The sequence below is a fragment of the Barbus barbus genome, assembly GCF_936440315.1.
Source record: "Barbus barbus genome assembly, chromosome: 18".
Classification (NCBI taxonomy): Eukaryota; Metazoa; Chordata; class Actinopteri; order Cypriniformes; family Cyprinidae; genus Barbus; species Barbus barbus.
The window spans coordinates 23,196,072-23,220,605 of NC_136746.1; the positions used below are offsets into that span (position 1 = coordinate 23,196,072).

Below are 24,534 nucleotides of genomic sequence, written 5' to 3' on the forward strand. Positions count from 1 at the left end.
AGCTGGTTTGAAAAATGTTTAATGTTGAGCTCTGCTGCACTCTTGTGGAAGAATTTGGTACTTGTGAGTAGATAGCTGAATTTACACACAAACTACACATTGTCCTATAAACAATTGGTCAATGACACTTAAAGTAAAAGGTCAGCTGAAAATGAACACACTCTTATTTATTCACCCTCTAGTCATTCCAAATCTAAGCGATGCAGTGTTTTTACCCCGCAGAGAAACCCTTTGAAGCACTGTTACAAAGATTGGGCAATAAAATGGTATTCATAGCGGCCAGGTGTTTAATGACAACTTTTTCTGTTCTCACAGGAGTTAACCAAATAATTGACTCGTAGTTGATGGTGTAAAAAACTATTCAGACTAATTCAAATAGGAGTTCACTAATAATTCATGAGTCTTTTTGATTAACTCATTAGACCAGATCGTGAGAGTCATTCATGACAGTTTGTGATGAGAAGTATGACTCATTGTCAGGTGGCCAAACAGCAGTTTGAGTTGAACTGACTTGTTGGTTAAGTACCGATTCAAATCATTAACACATGAGTTCACCAATGAATCTTGAATCTTTTTGAACAATTAATTACAAGAATTGGTTTATAAAAGCCATTTGTTATGCTTAGACTCATTGCGATTGCCATTCTGATTCAGTTCAGTTTGGGAACCAATTGTTCAGACTGGTTTTGTGAAACCGATTCACTGAAACTTAAAAGAACAGATCAATTAAAAGAACCAAAGGTTGTGAAAATTATTCAGTTTTAGTACTTTACAAAAACAAATCTGCACCATTTCATGAATTTCAGCTGCAATAATGCCCAAGTTTTCACATGGCTTTGTTGCCCAGTACAGATACCTCTCCTTTCCACTTTCATCTGCTCACATACGCCACAAATAAGGCAAATGTGCATTTCATCTTTATCACAAAACAGGTTTAATTTAATATCTCTTTATTTTTTAAAATAATTAAACATTTGTATTTATCCGACCCTTTTTAACTTTTGCAATCGTTTGATTTCTGGGGCTTTCTAAAGCACAGGTTCAGTTCTGACAAAGCTCACCACAGCATCAGACCTCCACAATCCCCCTCTCACTCCCCCCAAATCAGCAACTAAGTAAAAAAAAAAAAAAAAAAAAAAAAAAGGGAGAACAAATTCCACTTGGTCAAAAGAAAAAAAAACAATTCCAGACAAAAAAATAAAAGAAACCCAAAACAAATCAGAAGTGAAACCCAAGAAAGAAAGAAAAAAACCCCCCAAGAGGTTGTGTTCAATCTTTCTTCATCATATACTGGATTTTCCTAAAGAAAAATACGCTAAAGGTTCTACTAGATACAGAGTATCAAAGTACTGCATTCAGATACAGTATACAGGTACTTAACACTGTAAGAAACTCCCTCACACACTCGAATGCAGAATGTGTGTGCACGTGCAGTTCGATTTCTCATGACAAGCATCTCCGGTTTTGCTGCTGGAATTCTAGACACCCGCTCCGATGTGTGTGTGACCCATTTACTGGTACCAGTACCGGACTGGTGCTAAAGAGTCCAAACGAGTGTACCGGGCGGCACATTTGGACAGAAAAAGAATGAAAAGGGGGAAAAAACAAGAGCTGGTTTGTATATATGACTTCCTCTTCTTTGCTGGTTACTGCATAGTGTCCTTTTGCGTCTCCTCAAGACGTCTACAATCCAGACCCACGTTGTTTATCCAGATGTTAACGCATAATCAAAGGTCAAGGGTAGACTACTCAGCTTTCAGATATTCAGGACACACAGGTGGCGGATGCTGACCAATTCAGAAACATAAAGAGGAAAAGAAAGAGCGGGGAGGAGTAAGGTACATAGAGAAGAGGGCAGGTGAGGAAAGAGAGAGAGAGAGAGAGAGAGAGAATCGGGCTGGTGTTGGTCAGTAAGGATGGCCGAGGTATGTCAGATCGGTGGGATGAGATTCTCTGTTGGTTTGTTTGATTTTCTTAACAGCATTCATTCATTTCAGTCCTACTGCCTGTTCAAAGTCCTTCCCCCTCCAGTGCGGGTTTCTCTTGTTTTTTGCTTATTTTAATTTTTTTATTTCCTTTTCTAGTCACGTTCTTTTTCGGCATAATATTTTTAAGGGGGAAAAAAGAAGATAAAATAAATTTATTTACAGTGCTTTTGAAATAATGAGACTGACAAGGTGAATCTACGGTAAAGTAAGTCGCACAAATACAGAAAGGAAAAACATGTGGCCAACGTTCCGAGCGCGTGTTGGAGGCGTTGGGAAAAAGCGGTCCGGGAGAGGCGCGTCGTTAAGTGGGAATAATTCCGTCGCTCTGGAGGCTTCTCTTTAACTCCAGATCCTCCAACCTCTTCCACAGCTCCTCTCTCTCCTTCTCTTTTTTCTTCTCTCTGAGGAATGACAGATGGAACAAAAAAAGCAAATAAATGTGAATCGATATATTTAACACCGCTTGCATAAACAGTATGAAAGTGAGCACAACTACACGTCACAAACGTAATGAATAATAAAAAAAAACAGCTCACCTCTGACGATCTGACTTGTAAGTGGACGTGAGTTCATCAAACAAAGTGCTGTTCATTTCCATGAAAGCCTTCAGAACATTATAGACTAAAGCTACTATGGCCCTGAAAGCAGAAAAAGAAAACGATTTAGAATGAAGCATGATTGGACAGGAAATGATTAATTCAGTTAACGGTGGACAGTGAGGACAATGCTGTGGTGTGTATATCACATACAAATATACTAAATCTTTACATGGAGGCTGTGAAAGTACACTCCTGTTCAAATGTTTGAGGTCAGTAATGTTTTTTAATGCTAATGCTCACCAAGGCTGCACTTATGTGATCACAAATACAGTAAAAATCAATATCGTAAAATATTACAATATAAATGGGTCCTATTATGCCATTTTACATTTTCAACTTCCTTTAAATGTGTAATGTTGGTGTTTGTGCATGAAAAAGATCTGCAAAGCAACAGTTTTTTTCTGGAAATGTACATATCACAGTATCCCTCATTTAAATAATTCCCGCCAAAGGCAAATGCAAAAAATAAAGAGGAGGCCTGGTTTGTGTGATGCTGCCATGACCAAGAGAATCTGCCAAAATGCAATTTCTTTCCCAGCTGTTTACTTTCACAGACATAACCGACTGTTTGTGAACTTTGTGGGTTTTTGACATAACCTTGTTTATTTGACAGTTGACATTAAAGAGCCAACTCTGTGTACTCGTTTTATGTGTGTACGCTCAGAATAATAAGTATTTTTTTTCTTTAAAAAAAAAAAACGGACCACAAACATTTGAACAATAGTGTATAAATTGGACTGAACAGTCACTTTAACACAAACACCGATAAACTAACATAAAATTAACAACTCCATTAAAAAACAAATCTGATGCTCACAAAAGCAATCTGCGCAAAAGTGTGTATTATTTTTAATTTATACATTAAATTTGATAAATACAGGTCCTTTTCAAAAAATTAGCATATTGTGATAAAGTTCATTATTTTCTGTAATGTACTGATAAACATTAGACTTTCATATATTTTAGATTCATTACAACACAACTGAAGTAGTTCAAGCCTTTTATTGTTTTAATATTGATGATTTTGGCATACAGCTCATGAAAACCCAAAATTCCTATCTCAAAAAATTAGCATATCATGAAAAGGTTCTCTAAACGAGCTATTAACCTAATCATCTGAATCAACTAATTAACTCTAAACACCTGCAAAAGATTCCTGAGGCTTTTAAAAACTCCCAGCCTGGTTCATTACTCAAAACCGCAATCATGGGTAAGACTGCCGACCTGACTGCTGTCCAGAAGGCCATCATTGACACCCTCAAGCAAGAGGGTAAGACACAGAAAGACATTTCTGAACGAATAGGCTGTTCCCAGAGTGCTGTATCAAGGCACCTCAGTGGGAAGTCTGTGGGAAGGAAAAAGTGTGGCAGAAAACGCAGCACAACGAGAAGAGGTGACCGGACCCTGAGGAAGATTGTGGAGAAGGACCGATTCCAGACCTTGGGGGACCTGCGGAAGCAGTGGACTGAGTCTGGAGTAGAAACATCCAGAGCCACCGTGTACAGGCGTGTGCAGGAAATGGGCTACAGGTGCCGTATTCCCCAGGTCAAGCCACTTTTGAACCAGAAACAGCGGCAGAAGCGCCTGACCTGGGCTACAGAGAAGCAGCACTGGACTGTTGCTCAGTGGTCCAAAGTACTTTTTTCGGATGAAAGCAAATTTTGCATGTCATTCGGAAATCAAGGTGCCAGAGTCTGGAGGAAGACTGGGGAGAGGGAAATGCCAAAATGCCTGAAGTCCAGTGTCAAGTACCCACAGTCAGTGATGCTGGTGTTGGTCCACTGTGTTTTATCAAGGGCAGGGTCAATGCAGCTAGCTATCAGGAGATTTTGGAGCACTTCATGCTTCCATCTGCTGAAAAGCTTCATGGAGATGAAGATTTCATTTTTCAGCACGACCTGGCACCTGCTCACAGTGCCAAAACCACTGGTAAATGGTTTACTGACCATGGTATTACTGTGCTCAATTGGCCTGCCAACTCTCCTGACCTGAACCCCATAGAGAATCTGTGGGATATTGTGAAGAGAAAGTTGAGAGACGCAAGACCCAACACTCTGGATGAGCTTAAGGCCGCTATCGAAGCATCCTGGGCCTCCATAACACCTCAGCAGTGCCACAGGCTGATTGCCTCCATGCCACGCCGCATTGAAGCAGTCATTTCTGCAAAAGGATTCCCGTCCAAGTATTGAGTGCATAACTGAACATAATTATTTGAAGGTTGACTTTTTTTTTGTATTAAAAACACTTTTCTTTTATTGGTCGGATGAAATATGCTAATTTTTTGAGATAGGAATTTTGGGTTTTCATGAGCTGTATGCCAAAATCATCAATATTAAAACAATAAAAGGCTTGAACTACTTCAGTTGTGTTGTAATGAATCTAAAATATATGAACGTCTAATGTTTATCAGTACATTACAGAAAATAATGAACTTTATCACAATATGCTAATTTTTTGAAAAGGACCTGTATTTGTACGTGTCTTTGCAGATAGTGTCCTGAGATAGATAGGAAATTGAAGAAAAAGCAATGAATATGATTGGGACAAAAGAAGCCCTATTAAACTACTGAAAGGCTCAGAGATTGCAGTGGTGTTGTTAAATACATCAGACGAGTGTAGGTTTAACTCACGGGTTCCAGTGTTCTTTGGAGATCCGGTACAGACTTGCGAACATTATAGGAAGAATCACATTAGAGTTCTCCTCAATCAGACTCATGATGTACTCATTATTCCAGTAGTACAGAGCTCTCTCAGCCACCTGGAACACATACACACAATCTGAACACTTTCTAAGCTCATAATATGATGCATAATTTATTTGTACTGTCAATTGCTGTATACATATAAAAGCTGTTTCCTTTAAAATGCAAAACTGTGGTGAGAATCGGCCTGTCCTCAAATAGGGGGCGTCAAGACTCAAACTAAAAATTGCTTATTCTTGCTCCATAACTACAATTGGACTGGTTTAATTAAGTCTTGGACTAGAGTGGATTTGTGCTGACCTGAAAATGAGGGCTGGAGACACATTTGGAGATCTGTTTGAAGAGAGGCTCCTGGATCTTCACAAACTGCGTAGGCTCAATCACATCCAAAATCTCCTCCAACTCTCCTAGAAACATGACCTACACACACATCAATGCAGACAATCAGAGAAGCGGATACAGAATATCAGTGAATGCATCCTAAAGCGTCATCAACAATGCCCTGAAATCATGACTGATCAACCTCATGCTGTGAATTAGCTCTATTCAGGGGACCGCATCTATCTCACCTCTTTCTGACTGCAGGTTTTAGGCCAGAATTTCAACAGACCTCCGATAACCTGTTAGAGGGAGAAAAAAAACAGGAGTCTGATGAAATAAATGGACAAAAAAAAGAAAGTGATGATTAGTGAAAAACGACACTTACTGGTTCTGTTAATGCAGGATCTTTCTCTAGGAACTGTACAATACAATACGCCAGCTGCAAAAACAACAGCAATGTCACTGACAGGATTAACACTGCAGGAAGTGAACACACACAGGACTCATCTGAATGCTTTAAACACAAACGGGCAGTACCTGTGCATGGAAAAGTGAGAGGCTCCTGACGGTATGAAGAGGAATCAAAACTTTCACCAGAAACTGTTTGTGCTCTGCCTTCAGCGGCAGAGCGAAGCCATTGATGATGCTGAAAGGAGACAAACACAACTTTTACTAACAGCATTCTGGGATTGCTAAACCTTGAATTTATTGCAACAGTCAGAACAATGCAAAACTCATCAGGGGTTTCCTGCTAATTTAATCATATTTCATGGAAATTGTGTGTGCGACCTCTAGTTCTGAGGTTTTATAAGCAAGCACGACCGAAGCTACAGCGGATGATCTTCAGTGAATAACAATTTAAATGCAGTCTGCCGCTCACAAAACGTTTTCATCTAGCCAAGATCTGTAATATTGTATGAATATGAATACTATTTTTAATGGCACTTTACAGTTCCTGGAGACTATATGCTTTTTCTGTATGGAAACTAATGCTTGTCACACAATAACAAGAAGGTGAATAAAAACTATATTTTCAGAAGAAACTTCTCTTTAAGAATGGTTAGATGATCAAGAATAACTCATATCTTATATAAAAGAAAATCCCAACTGTTAATTGCAATTATGTTAAGTGACTGAAATAATGTTTCAAATATAGTAAACTTAGGGTGTGTGAATGGCGTGACTTTTTTTCTCAAGCGCAAACCCTGCCCTGAATCCATTTCTAAAGATTTCATTGGTCATGTCAATGACAGTGCTAATTGTCAACAAAACTCTTGAGGGAAAAAAAAATTAATTCAACACTAAACCATAATTGGTGAAACGTTCTGATACATATAGTTGCTGTTTTTCCCATTCAGCTCATTCATGTTTTTTTTAGCTCGTAACCAATAAAATCAGCTGCGAGGTGGAATTTGAATTGCACACATAAATGGTCATCTATATAAGCAGTTAAGAAAATTACATTGTGACTTTAAACAAGTACAACTCACCTTCCCAAAATCTCCAACAATTCTGCGACTCCATTGAAGTGCTCAGTTTCATAAACAAAACTAAGAACAAGAGAGACAGAGGTGAATGCTTGCACTTTATTCGTGCATTTGCAAATATTATGTAAACTGTCATATCCCTCACCGTAGAAAAATATTATTAATCTGTTTTCGTATAAAAGCTCTTAGTCCCAGGAATTTTCCGTAGATTCTGTGTAAGACTGTCTTCAGGTAATCTCTCTCCCGTGGGTCCTCGCTGTCAAATAACTCCAGCAGCTGACAGGACAACAGATGGACACAGCACACACAAAAGAATGGGGAAAAAAAGATGATGAGCAAACACAAGTGAAAAGCGAAGGGATTGAGGAGATTTTTAAAAGAACATCCTCACCTGTAAGACAAATTTCTGGTCTATGTACTTTTTGGCAATGCTGGGTTGAAACTCCTGGCTCTCCAAAAAACGAATGAAGAACTCATACACCAGCTGAGAAGAGAAAAGAATGAGAGAGTTTGTGTTATTTGGAGTCCTTTGAACTCAGCATGCATGCAAAGAAAGGTCAAAGGTCATGGTTCAGTTGAGGTCACAGGACACTGCTACTGCCACCAGGGGGGTCGATGCCATTATAACAGGTTGGAAGAAAAAAGACAAGGATCACATGTCTGGGAACGTCAACTTTCATAATGAAAGTTTCATTATTGGACTCGTTTTAGATGAAGTAGACGAAAGTAGGGATTAATAACGAAAAAAAGAGAAGTTTTGTCAGGAAGATTGTCCTTGAAATATGCATCTCATTTCTAAAGGAGTCCTGGAAGCATACAGGGAGTACACACACACACAGAGAGGGTCAGAGTACGTGTACAAACCCTAAAAAATAAACACACAGACAAACATGCTGAAACAAATAAAACAGATAGGAGCTCTACACAAAGAGAGAGGGACCAGAGTACACAACAATATTCTCAAGAACCTCAACTGCATACTCACTCACCTGTAAATGTGGCCACGAGGCCTCTAGAGTGGGTTCATCCTCCTCTGGGTCAAACTCATTACTGTCACTGGGCGGAAGAGTTCGGAATATATTATAGGACACCTGAGAAAAAAAAAAAAGATAGTAATATAACCATAAAAATTGCTGAATCAAATACTACAGACCATTCAGTGACTGTCTGAAGATAAGCTTTCTTGAAATTTCAAACTCTAATCAGATTTTTGCAACTTCTGGGAATCAAGGTGCACAGGTTTGTAATGTATCACTCAACCTGGCTGGAGCGTGTGCATTTGTGTGTTTGAAAGCTGTTTTAGGTGAACATTATTTTCAAATTATTTATTTTTGCATAAAATGCATGTGCATTTAATTTGAGCACTTTCATGCACTGGCATGTCTCTTTAGCAATTATTACATTGCATTGCATTATATTGGCCATCTTGATGGCTAAATACTACCATATCAGTAACCATAATTTAAAAAGCTATTCAGTGTTTCAAAGCACTTACTGTCTTTAAAATAATCCTAATTTACTACTTTGATGAAAAATTCTGACAAACCATTTTCAGACACTAGAAAAAACATTTGAATGAGCTATAAATTAATTCTGCTGCATGTCAGTCTATTACTGTGCCATCTCTGATTTCAGATTTACATTACGGTTCAAACGTTAAGATTTTTTTTTTTTGAAAGACATTCATTCTTTTATTTAGGAGGAATGCATTACATTGATCAAAAGTGACATTAAAGACATTTATAATGTTGCAGAAGATTTCTGTTTCAAATAAATACAATCTTTTGAACTTTGTTCATGGAAAATCCTCAAAAAATTTCACAAAGAGAAAGAAAGTGAAAGAAAGAAAGCTAGAAAGAAAGCGAAAGAAAGCAAGAAAGCAAGAAAGAAAGAAAGAGCAGCAAATCAACATATTGGAATGATTTCTGAAAGATCATGCGACAACGAAGACTGGAGTACAGGCTACGGAAAATTCAGCTTTGCCATCAGAAATAAATTGCATTTTTAAAATACATTCAAACGTTTGTTTTTTTAATTGTAATAGTATTCCACAATATTACTGTTGCTAGTCAAAAGTCTGACTCTGATAGGCTACACTGATTATTGAAAAACAAATTCACATTACACCATTTAGAAAATGTATGACTCCTGCCCACATTTAGTTGACTCTATATGTGTTTTAACTCACCATTTTGACGACCTCTGGGTAGGCCTGTTCTGTGAGGTATCCTCGGCTGACTGTGACATAATCGACGAGCTCGTTGAGGGTTGAGCGCTTGTATTCTTTCATCTTCAGGTCTGACAGAGTGTCCATGAAATCAAACACAGCACAACACTGCTGAAGTTTCTTCAGGAACAACTCCGGCTGCTCCTGAGCAGAGACGTCTGTGCACAAACAAACACACAGATATGAGAAAAAGCCCAAAAATGCCCTGCTGAAACTTCACTTTGCAATGGGTGTGTTCACAAAATCTCTTAAGTAGAAGGTTCAGGGTGTACTTCCATATATACAAACGTCATCTGACTCAGATACAGCCTGAGAGTAAAACTAATAATGGGATTCATTTTAGTAGTGTGTAATATCAATAAACATGCAAAACAAGACAAACGATCCCATATCTCACTTAATTAACAGAGAAAAGATTTGAGGACGTAAAGATCACTCTAGATCAGTCATCAGATGTCACAACGGGCATTTTCCGTTATCCCAGAACTGCAAAGGACTCTGATATGTAAACTAATCAGTGGGAAGTACAGGAAAGGGCAAGAAACCTAAACTTCCCAGAGTTCAAATTCAAAACCAATTTGCTGACAACTGCACACATGATGGCAGAATGCTGATTTAGAAGCAAATCTATGCTGTGGACCCACTAGTTTGGTTCACCTAACAGATAGCCTTTGAACTATCGCCATCATTACAGCAATAACAATAAAAACACCCAATGAAATTGTTTGATGAGCAATTTCCTTCCCCGAGTTGATGCATCTCCTATTGAATAGGTAGTTGGGGTTTGACAAAGGACTTTAAAAAAAGGGTTTTAACTAAAACTGAACTGTGAAGAGTAAATTCACCATACTTTTGCAAATTATACACTTTACAAAATAAATTTCAGTCACTTTGGAACTAGGGACGGGGCCAACAAAAATTGTCATGATTTTTCATGAAAAAATTATCAGTTAAAAGGCAGATTTTTACTCACAAGTGAAAGTTGTAGAAAAAAAAGACATCAGTTTTAAACTACTACGAACATGACAATCAAATTTGCCCAAATGTGCAGTATGCAAAAGATCACACTGTGATGGGTACTTTATCCCACAATGCAATGTACTCTACTTGGCAATCCATTTTCAATGATAAACAGCAGAAAAAGAGACGACGTTTTATACAGACTTGGATTAAGATGCAAAAGAGTCTTTTACACTTTTAATTATAAGATGACAACTGGACATTTGTCACTGAATTAAACATGCAATGCAATGGAGGTCATGTAATGATGTTGACAATGCATCATACAACTGTTTTAAACATACATTGTTGCATAATGCCTACTAACATACTAATAGCATACAATTTGTATACTGTACAGGGTGCAAGAAGCAGTCTCAGAGCTCAATGCAGTTCTTCAAATTTTGATATCATGAAGTCCTTAACATAAATAAAGCAAATGACTTCTGCAAATGACGCACAAGACTGCAGTTCTAAACCACTGTGATTCTGTGTTACAGGTCACAACCCTCACGGAAAGATACAGAATCACAACACATCCAAGGAATCCAACTTATCTTATGAACTATCCAGTGTACATCCAAAAGAGCAGAATATAAGAAACAACAGGGAAGTTAAGACAGAGCAAAACAACACTGCTACAGTAGAGGACATGCAGATGAACATCTAGACAAAAGACATCCATACCATTGCTTAAATTAGACACACTCACAGTGACAGTCATTTTGGCTCAGGTGATTCAATCACGTGCAGTTATTTTCCATTTGAGTCCAGACTGATGACTTGTTCCTGTCAGTTTAACAGTCCACAAGGTTTTAAGGTATTAAGAGATGCTTAAATAAGAGGTCTGAAGCGTAATAAACTAAACAGAAGGTCTGCAGCGAGGTCTTCCGAGACATTAAACAGAAACAGATCTCCAAGGTGCAGTGGCACGTTCATATAAGGTGATGGCTTGTGCCTCGTGCTGCTTCACAAACCTGGGTGGGGAAAACCCCACTTCAATGGAATGGTGGTCTTGGATTACTTTAAAGAGACTGTTTGTGTTTGGTTTTAAATGCACAGAGAGAGAGAGAGAGTACTGGTTACAAAGTTGTGTGTCCAGTTACTTACACAGACATAGTGCATGTGCAAGAGTGTGTGCGTGAGTTGTTCCGACAGGTGGAACTAGCAGGTGACTTTCACAGAGCCAGAGACTGAGAAGGAAATGTACTGTATGCATTTAACGCAAACACACACACACACACACAAGAAAAGACAGCTCCCTGAATCTAAACAGAAGGTTTTTTTTTTTCGGGCATGAAATCTCATGTATGTAGAGTTATAACAAATTTGACTTGGTTGTAGAGATGCACAGATAGCAAAATTATGGATGACAACTGCTAAATGGTAGATTTAACATATATTTCATCAAAACAGATAAAACAAAAACTCAATAGTTATAAAATGTTGCAAGTGAATTTAAGCATCACAACAATATAATGTACAATACTGAAAAAAAATTATATTTTTTTGAGGTCTGCTACGTATTAAAATGATCACTATTTTTAAAAGAAATTACCTTTAATAAGCTTTTTCTAGCAAAGGAAATAAAGTAAAAACAATACATGAACATAGAAAATAAGCACACAATTAAATATGCAATATCAGCCCATAAATCCAAAGTTGACCAATACTATGGAGAAAAAAAAAAAAAAAAAAAAAAGATCTATTGTGATGGATAAAGCACCAATAAATCTTGACTGGGTCTGGGACCAAATTAGTGTTACAATTGGAAGAACCGTACAACAAGAGTGATTCATTCACGAAAAGTGCAGCCTTTTGGGGTGTACATTCATTTTCGAGTGCAGTCAGAGAGAGCAACACAGTGTTTTATTTTTGTTGTTGTTTTTTTTGCAGCAACGCTGCAGCTGGCACGAAACTTTTAAATAGCAGTTCAGAAAACATTTTTAAACAATGCACTAATTAATGCATAAATGAATGCACTAATGTAAACCTAAGACATGTCTTGTAACCTGCAACATCAGAAACCGCCTAGCCGAATTCCTCAAAAGAACATTCTAAACGGTCACATAAACATGATACGAACAATTAATTAATTCTGAACATACTGAACTTGCATCTGCAAAAGTGACAAATCATGTTTGTGAACCAACTAACAGGCATAACAGAGCGTTCTGCACTCATACCATCGTTTAAGATCAGTATCTGACTGAACGAACAGAACCTTTTGCTCCACTTGGCCTGCTGATCTCACGTCCACATACGGTCAGAACCAGCCCCCAAAACACCAAACAATACGGAAGATGCCACGCTAATAGACAGACATCTACAAAATGACAAAAATACACCATAACCAGCCACTCTTCCCTTTCACTCACTCAAACAGGTCTCTCTCTCTTTCTCTGAATTTCTTCCTGCGTTGTTCGCTCCAGGGAATCGGTAGTGAGTTGGACGTTAAAGTATTTGAAAAAGTAAATCAAACATGACTGTTTGTAAGCCTCGTATGTGTGTTATGTGTACGATGTACAGAGCTGCACCTCCACAGAGGAACCCATGAGATCAGGTGTCGAATGGCCGAGCTGAACCCACGGAAACACGGACGGGCTCTGTGTCTAATGTGCTATTTTCTGCCTTCCTCATTTAAACTCAAGCCAGCAAGCTCAGAGGAACAGCGCGGACCCCCGAGGAGGGGTAGGAGTTTACGATGGGCTGGAAATTTATCTATGGTGGCCAGAACACATGGATTAATAAGAGCCTGGTAATACTAGGAACACACCAAATGGACCAAGCATCTATATTTACAAGCATCTTCCTGTGAAATATCTCTCAAGATTTTATTTCTCATTTTAACTGTACTAGCTATCCAGAAATGTAGCCAACTTGTTGGCTGGTCAAGGTTTTCCTTATGTAAAAATGATATGTTGTGCTGCATCAGCAGTCTGAGTGTCCCACGCAGATGAGATACAAAAAGCTCACATCTCTCTGTTGATGCTGCTTATGTTTCCACGTCCCACTCACCTATACTTACTCTCCGCCTCTAGACAACACTTTTTTGTTTTAAGGTTCTCAGACAGTTTGTACACTACTCTTCAAAAGTTTGGGGGCAGAAAGTAAGTAACACTTATTCAGGATCAGGATGCATGAAATTGATAAGTGAAAAGTGACAGTACAAGACATTCATATTGTCTATAAATATTCAATATAAATATTCAAATAAGTGCTGTTCTTTAGAATGGTATTTAATATAATAAATATATTAATCAGAACAATTGCTTATAACAGTGATAAGAAATGCTTCATGATCTCCAAATCAGCATATGAGAATGATTTCTAAAAGATCATATGACACTGGAGTAACGGTGCTGAAAATTCATCATAAGAATAAATTACATTTTAGAATATATTAAAACACAGGAGTTATTTTAAATTGTAATATTTCAAAATATGAACAGCATTTCTATTATTGCGGCCTTGGCGATCAAAAAAAAAAAAACGTTACCAACACCAAACGTTTGAAAGGTTGTGTATGTGGCTTATTTTGGCTTGTATGTGAACAGGTTAGTGACAGTGCATCGAGTGCAACTAAAGTCGTGAATTATTTTCTTCAAGGTTCAGTGTTAACAGCTAAGGGGAAGTGAATGGTCTAAACCTCTGCGTTCAGGTGACACACCACTAAACACCAATGAACACCTCTTTAGGAAAGCAAAGGGATTCTACAGTGCCACCTATTGGCAACTGGGTTTCATGGCGTTTGATACATCTGTCCAGTGAACATCCATGACATTATAAACATTATGCAGTAGTCGGACTTGTTTGCTCGCTCGCTCGCTCTCTCTCTCTCTCTCTCTCTCTCTCTCTCTCTCCCCCCTTCATGATCATTTTCATGGCATAAACAGATGTACAACTAACAGTGCCAATGCAGCACTGGCCCAAAAGGACGACTTTTCTGTCAGGTCTGAAATGCTCACACACTGGCCCTGGGCCAGCAGGCCATCTTTATTGTCTTTATTAAGTCACATTGTAATACTTTAGACTCTGAATACAGAAAAGTTTCAGAGAATGACTTCATAAATTCTTTTATCAACTTGACAATCTGCAGATGAACAGATGCTAGACCCGAGTTGGTTTCTTTATTGGATTCAGAAGAGATTTAGAAAAATATAGCATTACATCACTTGCTCACCAATGGATCCTCTGCAACGAATGGGTGCCATCATAATGAGAGTTCAAATAACCGATTAAAATGACTCTGTAGCCAATCAACTGTCTTGTGAAGCAAAAGGCTGAATGTTTGTAAGAAACAAATCTATCATAATCTGTTAAATCATAAACTTCAAAATAGGGCTGTTGATTTAACATGTTAATGTGGCACAATTATTAATGGAAAAAATGCATTAAAATTATTACCATATTTAACACACCCTGTTCCTGTACAACATCTAACATTGCATGCAGTTGTTACCAAATATGATACATAACAATGACTCATTGCGTGATGTAGCCTATTAGAATTCAGTTATATGCAATGAAAATTCAAGATATGAGTGCAAATAATCCATTGGTGAGCAAGTGATGCAAGACTAAATTTTAGTGGTCGACCGATATTGTTTTTTTTTTTTTGACAGCCGATGACGATATCTTGGGAAGCAGAGTGGCCGAAGGCCGATATAAAGCCAATATAATTGTATTTATTTTAATTAATATTTAAGAAATTTGAAATCATTTGAAAATGGATTTAAAAAAATGTGTAAAATAAACATACTTTAGATGTCAAAGTATTTTTCACAAATAAATTAAATATTGTAACCAACAGGGCACTCAGTATTCTGGGGTTTGTGTGCATTGGAAATCATTTTTTTCCAAATAAAGCCAAGGTAACATTCATTTTACATACAGCATTTTAATGTTTAAAGCATTCAATAAGCACCAAAAGTCACGCAGAGAACACGCAATCATGCACCATTCAAAGATTTGTTTAAATGATATAAATGCGTATTTCCTCAATGCTGACGGCAAACGAGCAAGTATTAAATGTTTGACTTTCTATTACTAATAATATAAAAGCAATCTTTATAATACTTTTTTGTATACATTTTAATCCCTTTGTTTTAACAGTTCTATCTGATTATTAGACAGGCTTCTTCTATCCGTATTAGACAGAACGGTTAACGATGACGTAGGACAAGAGGGAGAATGTGAGCACTGTGTGCTCAGGCGGTGCCGTTTTAAGTGCCGTCAAAATAAAAGCCCCACCTCGAGGGCATCGGCCAAACAGAAAAACTTATCCGCCGATGCCGATATTTCAAAAATGCCAAATATCGGCCTTGGAGATTTATCAGTCGGCCACTACTAAATCTCCAAATTTGTTCCGAAAACAACATCTTGGATAGCTTGATGGTAAGTAAATCTTCAGAAAATGAAAATTTTTGGCTGAACTATTTCTTTAAACATTATTTTACAAGTACACACCAGTTGCCAATGTACAGAAACACAATTGTAAGAATTCATATTTTGGATATAATGCTTGTGACTAGTGCTAGGCTATGAACCTCATCTTCACTAAAACATGACTGCAATTAGCCTATCACATCACACACGCACACCATCTCTGTGACCTTTGAGGGAGTAACCCCTGTAGGGAATGAGATGCTTTGATCCCTCCTTCCCATAATCCTTACGGAGTGTTCTGCAGGCGGTAAAGGTCATCAATATAGAACAAAATCACTGTCACTTATGCTCCATTTCTTAGTCCAATGAATAGAGCTAACCTATCTAGTCAATATCTTTAATAGTGCATCACAAGCAGATCACAGTCATTTTCTAGGCAAGGCAGTGAATGTCTGGCATGAAACAGGTGAGTCTGACAACAGCCTGTTCTTTGAGTGAACAATTGTATTTTGCATTCATTTATGATGAGAGGTAAACAGACAAAGCCTCTGTGGGAGGACGGTTTCCTCGGCAATGGACAATCAGACACACTCTACAAATACTAGCTAAATCAACCTGTTTGACCACTCAACACAGTGATATGAATTCAAAAGTTATTTGGTCAAACAAGTCAGTCTCTTTAAAAAAAATTAAAAAAACATGTTTGCAACACTGAAAAAAGTAGGGGTGTAATGGTTCACAAAATTCACGGTTCAGTTCGATTCGATACACTGGTGTCACGGTTCGGTACGTTTTCGGTACAGCAAAAAGAAAGAAATGCCAGAGAAAAGTCCTTTTGAATTCTTTATTTATTAAAACTATTTTTTTACTTTGAACAATGATGGAGCTATACTTGACCCATCTTCTGGGGTGTCGTCTTAGCAGCATATAAAACACAAATAGCTCTGGTTTGAAGTATTCCAGCTGATGTAGCCTATTGTCATGTAGCAGATTAATCTTTTCCAATAAGTTTAAATAGATTTTTACCTTTTATGGGTATTTTACCTTTTTAAAGCCTTTTTTTTTCCTAAAAGTGTGCATCACCTTTTGAGTCAATTTTTTTTTTACATTTAATCAGTCAATAAGACACTTGGGCTGTTACCAAGCAAATCAAGACAAAATTCATCTTTGTAATGCAGAGGAAACACAGAAGTTGCCTCTGAATAGCATTTAGATGCTTTTACACACTGCAGCTCAGAGGGACATAAGGCTTTAACCTGCAGTTAAAAATCCATAAATAATGTTTTGATATTTTAAACATAAAACGTTGACAACTGATGTTTGAAATTAATTAAAAAATGAAAAGGAAAAGATACTTTAAATGCTAAATTAAACCCATCAGCAGGTGACAGCAAGTCACTGTTAATAATCATTGTGATTAAACCGAATCATTTAAACGAGTGATCTATTCAGGAACGAAACACCGTCATGTTGCTCAGAGACGCAAAACAGTGCTGTGGCTGTGTTTGGAATTATTTTTGTTGGCGAAATTGAGCAAAAACAGGCAATATGCGGTCTAAAACGTTAGTCTCTTAATTAACTTCTCGCTTATTGAACGGTTGTAAAAATCATTTGTAATCATGCTGATTTTTGGAGAAAAAAAACAGCACTCGTGATATTGATAAACAATATGAAATGATACATTTTCTGCCCCCATATCTTGAATTTTGTGATCATTCTAGATGCATTTTAATAGACTGAATCATGCAGTGAAAGAACACACTCTAATGCGCTTGCGCACTAATCTAACCTAATAGTTTAATATGCTGTAATATAGGATTAGTTCAACGAATCGTTCGGTTTGTAAAGCATACCGAACCGAAAGCCTCGTACCAAGCGGTTCAATACGAATACATGTATCGTTACACCCCTAGAAAAAAAGTTATATTACAGTTCTAATAGGGATGCACAGTTATCATTTAAAATCATTAAGTATTTCTATTTATACTGTAATTTACTTTTTTTATTTGATAATGAAATTTCATTACGGTTTTATATGTCACATAGAAAACTGACTCAAAATAGCGCTTATGATTACTTAATCACAGTAGCCATTAGGGATGCGCGGTATACCGGTACTGGAAAAATACCGGTATATATTATATTTCAAACGGTACGATATCATAATTTTGCTCAATTCGGTATTTCATACGCTGCAGTTGCGAAATGCACCTTTAGGTGGCAGTGCTTCCCAAATTGCTGCGCAACCGGTAAATGTGACAACGCGATGGATCAAACAGATTAAACTATCAACGCACCCGAAATTAATAAACAAAGAGAACAGTAGAAGTGAAATATGGCATTACTTTGGATACAAAACAGATGACAAAGGTGAAGGAACTGGCCTTACTGCACCTGTATGCAAGCGTTGCTATAAATCATGCGTTTCCACAGGGACAACACATCAAACCTTTTTCAGCATTTGTCGCTTGCTCATCCTGATCTTTTCAGGTGAGTGCATCATTCATAAATTCAGATTTAATTTGAGTAACAAACTTTTATTTACAACTGATCAACGCTCATACAGATGTGATACAGTAAGATCAAACGTGCGTGTGTGACACGCTAGAACCAGTGAAGTTTTGGTCATAATATATGCACTTGCATTTCATACAATCGAATATTAATTGGATTTGAATTGAGCAATAATTTTGCTATATTCATTTTAGTATCAATGATATGAAGGGAATGTTTCTGCCGCGCTGTCGACCGCTAATAAGAAGCAGCAGAGAGAGTGAGATTTATTTAATGCTTTTTCTTTGGCGGAGTCTGAAATCTGAAAACAATCTGAGCGAGAGAAATAATAATGTGATTTTGAATATTACTTTGACTAAGAATAACACTTTACAATAAAGCAATATTTATTGCCTTAATTGCGCAACTTCAGTTGTATTTTTTTTCTTCAAACTCAGTCAAAATGTAACCTATGTTCCCGGTAGGCCAGACATTTTGTTTGCACTGAAAAGATAAGAAGATTTGAATATATTTATTTTCATCTTATTACTTCAGTTAGCCTATTTTTTTTTCTCCAACATCAAAATGTAACCTATGTTCCCTGTAGGTTTTTTGTTAGTTTGATACAAAGTTATTAAGATATGAATCTATTTTTATTGCATTAGGCTTTCCTGTAGCTCAAATAGTAGAGCATGGCGCTAGCAACGCCAAGGTCATGGGTTCGATTCCCAGGGAAAGCAAGAGCCCATAAAATGTAAAAACTGTAACTTGAATGCAATGTAAGTCGCTTTGGATAAAAGCATCTGCTAAATGCATAAATGTAAATGTATTCTTATTATTATATTTAATAAAACTGTTCTAAATTCACTTATCTTTTGAGGCTGGTTATTTGTCACCTATGGTATCGATACCGAGGTATTACATTCTGGTATCGTACCGAAGCCAAAATTATGGTATCGAGCCATCCCTAGTAGCCATTATTTCTAATATTTTCTATTAATTGTGCAGCCCTAGACATTTGTTATAAGATGTGTGTGTGTTTTAATTTAAAGGAGAAGGAAGAAAAAGCAAGTCAGACCAATGGACAAATGCAAGGCACATGATCGCAAACACCCACGTTTTCACTCCATCACACATGCTCCACAAAAACAAGCTCTTCAGACACACAGCCAACTAACATAAAACTGTAAGCCCTCGGTGAAACGGACAGATTTCTGCACTGATCTCTCCTCATTTAATTGTAGGTCTGCCAGCACCAACACTGCAATTCTCAGGTAAGCTTCAGGGTGACAAAACATTGGATGAGTCTCTGCATCTGTTTGTTTTCCTGTGAAGGTCTCTGTGTCTCCTACAGCAACTGAGGGTGATTCAATAAATACTGGAAGAACATATTTATAATACAATTGAATCCACGGTATTTGCATAATGTTTACTAGCAGATAGCAGAAAATATTGCAGATCTGTACTTCGTAAAGAGTACAAGTTATCACAGTAAATATGATAACTATTAAAAAACAACAAAGCAAACACCACCAGCGTGTTGACGAGTCCAGTTCACACATGACCTCAGAAAAATGCTACATTTACAACAAATCTGTATTCTTATTCTACTGTAAAGCTTTATAGACCACCGAAGCAGTCTGAATCTGAATTCTATTCTACTCCGTATCAGGGACTTTCAGAGCTCAAGTGATTTCAGAGCAGAAGTGGTTATGATGAGAGTATTTAGTAATCGTGAGTGAGTCACCTTTGAGCAGGGGAAGAGGTGTGAGTTCGATTGGTTTGCCCTGAGAGCGGAACTGTGAGGAACTCTGAGAACGTTTCTGCTTGGCTTTCCGGACAGACTTCCGGGAAAATCCGTCTACTTTATCCACTGATGGAGGCGTGGTGGCTGCGGAGGACATAGCCCTGGAAAAAGAGAGCGAGGTGTGTAAGACAACACATCAATCAACACTGAAACAAATGCATGTATATTTTGCAAATATTTGGAATAAAAAAAAAAAAAGATCTAATATTGCACCAAAATTACATGTGCATCTCTGTGGTATGTGAAAAATATATCCCATCAATAGTTCTTGGGTACATGAGAACAAGTAGGTTATAATGTACAGGGTTATAATGTCCAATATAAGATCTTAAACTCAGCTTTCAAAATGAATCCCCTCACAGGATTATACGAAATCACATCATACCATTGTAGGCTCACTTTGCTAACATTGCTAAGGAATGGCCCATTATTAATGGATTCATTCGCTCGGTTTTGTTTGGAAAAACCCTACATAAAGCGTCTCCTTCAAGTTTTGACTTTGCTTTTGATCTTCATTTAAAATTACACAGAAATGCTGGGACAATACTTACCAGTCATAAACTTTACAGATTTAGTTAGTGGGTTGTGTGTATGTATAAGAGACCAGATTTTGAGTAATGAATGAAAGTATATGACAAGAAACACTACCAAATGTTTGTATAATGACCATAATGGTCAATTTCCTATGGCTATAAACAACTGCTTGTTAATCATTGACATGATCACTCTGTAAAGACTACATGATTTGACTACTGATTGAATACAATTAGAGAACACAAATGTACTTTGCATCATCATCTCGAGTCTAATATTTGCAAGGCACTCAGTTATTATGAACCAAAATATTTACAGGTAAACACACTCCTACTGTCACTGACACCAATCAGGCTACATAATTACATAATGATTAATAGCGAGTTATTCCTGCAAAACAACAAATACACAAAAGAAAGCATTTCATATCTATGAATTCCGATTCTGTAAGAAGCAGGCGGGAGTGTTCCATGATGAATTAAATAATTCCAGATATTTAAGTGCGTAGTGGAAAAATAAGACAAAAGATTATGTCAAGTTGCTCTCCAGCAGCACCGTAAACAGCCATTAGTTGCACTGAGGTCTTTAGATCAGTGATGTGTGTGTGGGTATTTTCATTATGTCTGTGTTTTGCAGGTCCAGTGTAAGCAGCACTAAATCCAGACCTGCTTTAATGCCTTCGGACAAAGAAGTTTGCAATTCAAAAGCAACTGTATTTATAAAACAAACCACAAATGGCTATAGGAAGGAAATGTGGTGGTAAAATGAAAATCTAGGCAGGAGATGTAAATAAAGGCAGGAATGCACACTGTGATGAAAGATAAAACAGAATGGAAACAAATTCATAAGCAAAAAAAATGGGATGAAAGTAGGTGAGTAGAACACAGCAGGGTTCTGTTGACTGAAAAAGTCTGAATCAGGTTTTTCACAGGCCTGCTGGTGTCATCTTAAACTGCATGCATCATATTAAAGCAGATAAACACACATAATTACAGCTCTGCATAAGAAACCAGATGCCTTTGGGAATTGACACAAAGAAAAACAAAAGAAAAAGCGATTTTTAATGAAAGCAATTGAAAGTTCATTTTCAACTTTGTTTTTAAGTAGACGATTTCTGAAGTCAAGAGTGATAGCAACCGTTAGCGATATGGCAACAGTTCAATGCGACAGTCGAGTTTGAACTAGTGACCACAGAGACTCTATGACCTCCAGCGATTTAATTGCTGTCAGTCTGAATGCCCCTTTAGAAATGGAGGAGCAGAGAAAAGTTTAACAGGAAATAAATAGGCTTTAACAGGTAGGCTGAGACAAAGATAAAATAAAAACAACAGACCAGGGAAGCAGAGAAGGAGAGGAAGACCACCTAAAATTTCCTCTGGTCAGGGTAGTGGAACTCAAGAAGCTTAAGTCATAGATGTAGAACTGAACGCAGTTATCTTGTGTCATTTGAAAGCAAAATCTCTAAGCAAACAAATGAATTTGCACAGAAAAGAAAATTTCAAATGATTATCTGAACTGGACAGTCTGAAATCAGTGTGGCCTTTAATCCGACTGTTCAGAGCACTTTGATATTGCAGTCCGAGAGGTTTAAATTAGCAGACATCAAACGAGTGAGATGCTGCCAACGTTTACTGATGACATCCCATAATGCTGCATAACTGTGCAGCCCACCACATACAATATCATCCCTTTTCTGAGCCACTTCTCCTGTTCTCAGAAACAACAGGCCTGGCAGTATCACTACCTGTAAAAGGAATAAACCTTCTCTCTCATGTACAAGAACAATGAATGCAAGCAACAATCGAGAGAACACTGACGAAAACACATAAGGTCAGCAGAAATCAATAAACACAAGCAGTCATTGTGGTTAAGACTCTGAGAATGTCCCAAAGCTAAGATAAGTCACATTTTACCCCAAAATCAACAGAAATGCAACAATACACATAATTTGATACAAAAAAATAAAAATACAACCCACGATTTTTGTAAGATTATATTTTATAAAATGTTAAAGCACATTTACACCATAAATCTCATTATCATAATGCTAAAAATGATATAAATAATTTAAAAAACATAAAATATACATAAAAATTACGTGTTGGTAGTATTTGCTGCATTTAAATGAATCAGTGCTTTAAATCAACCTTGAAAATTAACATAAATGCACTACATACTACCAACATATGTAAGATTTATAATAATATAACGAAATAACATAGCAATAACAAAAATATTATTATATTAATGAGAAACTAAAGGGAAGAAGTACTTAATTGACATGAAAACAATGCATACATATTTTAATTACTGTAAAAAAAAAAAAATTATGCAAAGAAATCTTTCAATTTGGGGTGAAATGGGACCAGGACATAATTTGTAAGAATGATAAGGTGAGAGCGGGAACAAGATCCATGTTCCTTCCTCTCCTATTATAAAGTTCACCCTGGTTTGACATTCACATCGAGATTTCTGTACGAGACCAAGACACACAGACTACAAACTTGCAAAAAATTAAGGAATGAAATTAAAAATTTATATATTTGTCTACACAGATAGATAGATAGATAGCTAGATAGATAGATAGCTAGATAGCTAGATAGATAGATAGATAGATAGATAGATAGATAGAATCAAGCAAGCTCTACTGCAGGGCAACTGAGCTAGTTTGTGAAATAGTGAGAGATAATCCCAAATGTCCATGCTGCTTGGCGATCCAGCTCTGTATAAAGATCTGCAGGTATAAAAACATCCTAGGGCTTAACCACTGGATTGACTGACAAAGAAGTGAACCAGACAACCACGATCTAGGAAACATTCATGCCCCACCGTTAATCCAAAACACACTGCCACTGATGCCCTGGCCCTAATCTCTATAACCAGGTATTTAGAGATAACCCTTCCCAATGGTTTTGACTGAAGGTCACCAAAAACAACCAGTCTGACTGTAAACCACTCGTGGGATGCATGTGTTGTTGTTGTTGGTGATGAGATATTGCAACTGCCAAGCAGCTGAAATGAACCAGACCATGGAAACAGAGCACAGAGGCACAGTGCCACTGAGCCAAAGCAAGAAGTTGGCAAAGAATAGAGGCGTAATGACTTGTATTTGGTTGGTTAGTCCATAATTAATAGACACAGAGTTTGGAGATTCACAAGAGCAGTTTGGCACAGTGGTTCCTTCAAAATGGACAGAAAAAAGTGGAAACCTCTGAAATTCTACAGTCCAGAGGTTCGTGATCTTCTCATGGTCCTAAACACACTTACACACTTACACACAAACACACACACACACACACACACACACACACAAGCAGCTGACAAAGACATACTGCATTCCAGAACACCAATAAAACAAAAACAGATGAAGAACAAGCATTCTTCACGGATTTCCACTCATACACCCATTCAAATGTTGCTTTACAGTCAGACATGCGAGGATAACAGTAAAAGTATGATTACATTTTTTTTCCCTTTAGGTACACAACCCCCAAAAAACTCTGTATAAAAAGTGTTATTGGACCTTTACTTCATTTATTTGACATATTTACTTTTGTATATGAAACACCAAAACGAACCGGATCTAAACTTGAGCAGGATAGACAAAAAAACATTCAAATATTCAATTTACCTTGATGTTTTCGATGTGAGGAGCTGATTCGGGTGTTTTTAACCGTCTTTCCTCCTTCAAGGCCTCTTGAAGCAGCAGAAAAATAAAAAGAAAGACACAAAATCTGTTTTTGGCCTTAAAAACTGCCAAACCCACAGCAATAATCCCATCAAACACTCAAATTTCCGACGATAGAAAAGGATCCAGCTGAAATACGAACATCCCCGGGTATCTCTTTATATCCACACACCGCGCTAATATGTTATTTTAATCCAGAAAAGATGTTTTATTAGGGAATATCGGTCCCTTTTTCGCCCTATTGTCAATATTACTGGGCTGAGTCCATGGCACACATAACACGGACGCGCTCTAGTCTGCT

The 24,534-nt window shown here is 37.3% G+C and overlaps 1 protein-coding gene across 1 annotated transcript; it reads right to left on the reverse strand.

Moving 5' to 3' along the window:
• On the reverse strand, positions 1 to 24,534 carry LOC306883889 (serine/threonine-protein phosphatase 2A 56 kDa regulatory subunit epsilon isoform-like). Its single transcript, XM_079439392.1, has 14 exons — positions 24,177 to 24,534; positions 19,952 to 20,112; positions 9,286 to 9,482; positions 8,087 to 8,188; positions 7,489 to 7,581; positions 7,243 to 7,373; positions 7,101 to 7,160; positions 6,148 to 6,256; positions 5,996 to 6,049; positions 5,859 to 5,909; positions 5,590 to 5,709; positions 5,218 to 5,345; positions 2,525 to 2,626; positions 1 to 2,389 (listed from the first exon to the last, which is right to left on the reverse strand). Exons 2-14 carry the CDS (start codon positions 20,106 to 20,108, stop codon positions 2,290 to 2,292), a joined length of 1,404 nt encoding a protein of 467 aa, XP_079295518.1. The 5' UTR covers positions 20,109 to 20,112; positions 24,177 to 24,534; the 3' UTR covers positions 1 to 2,289.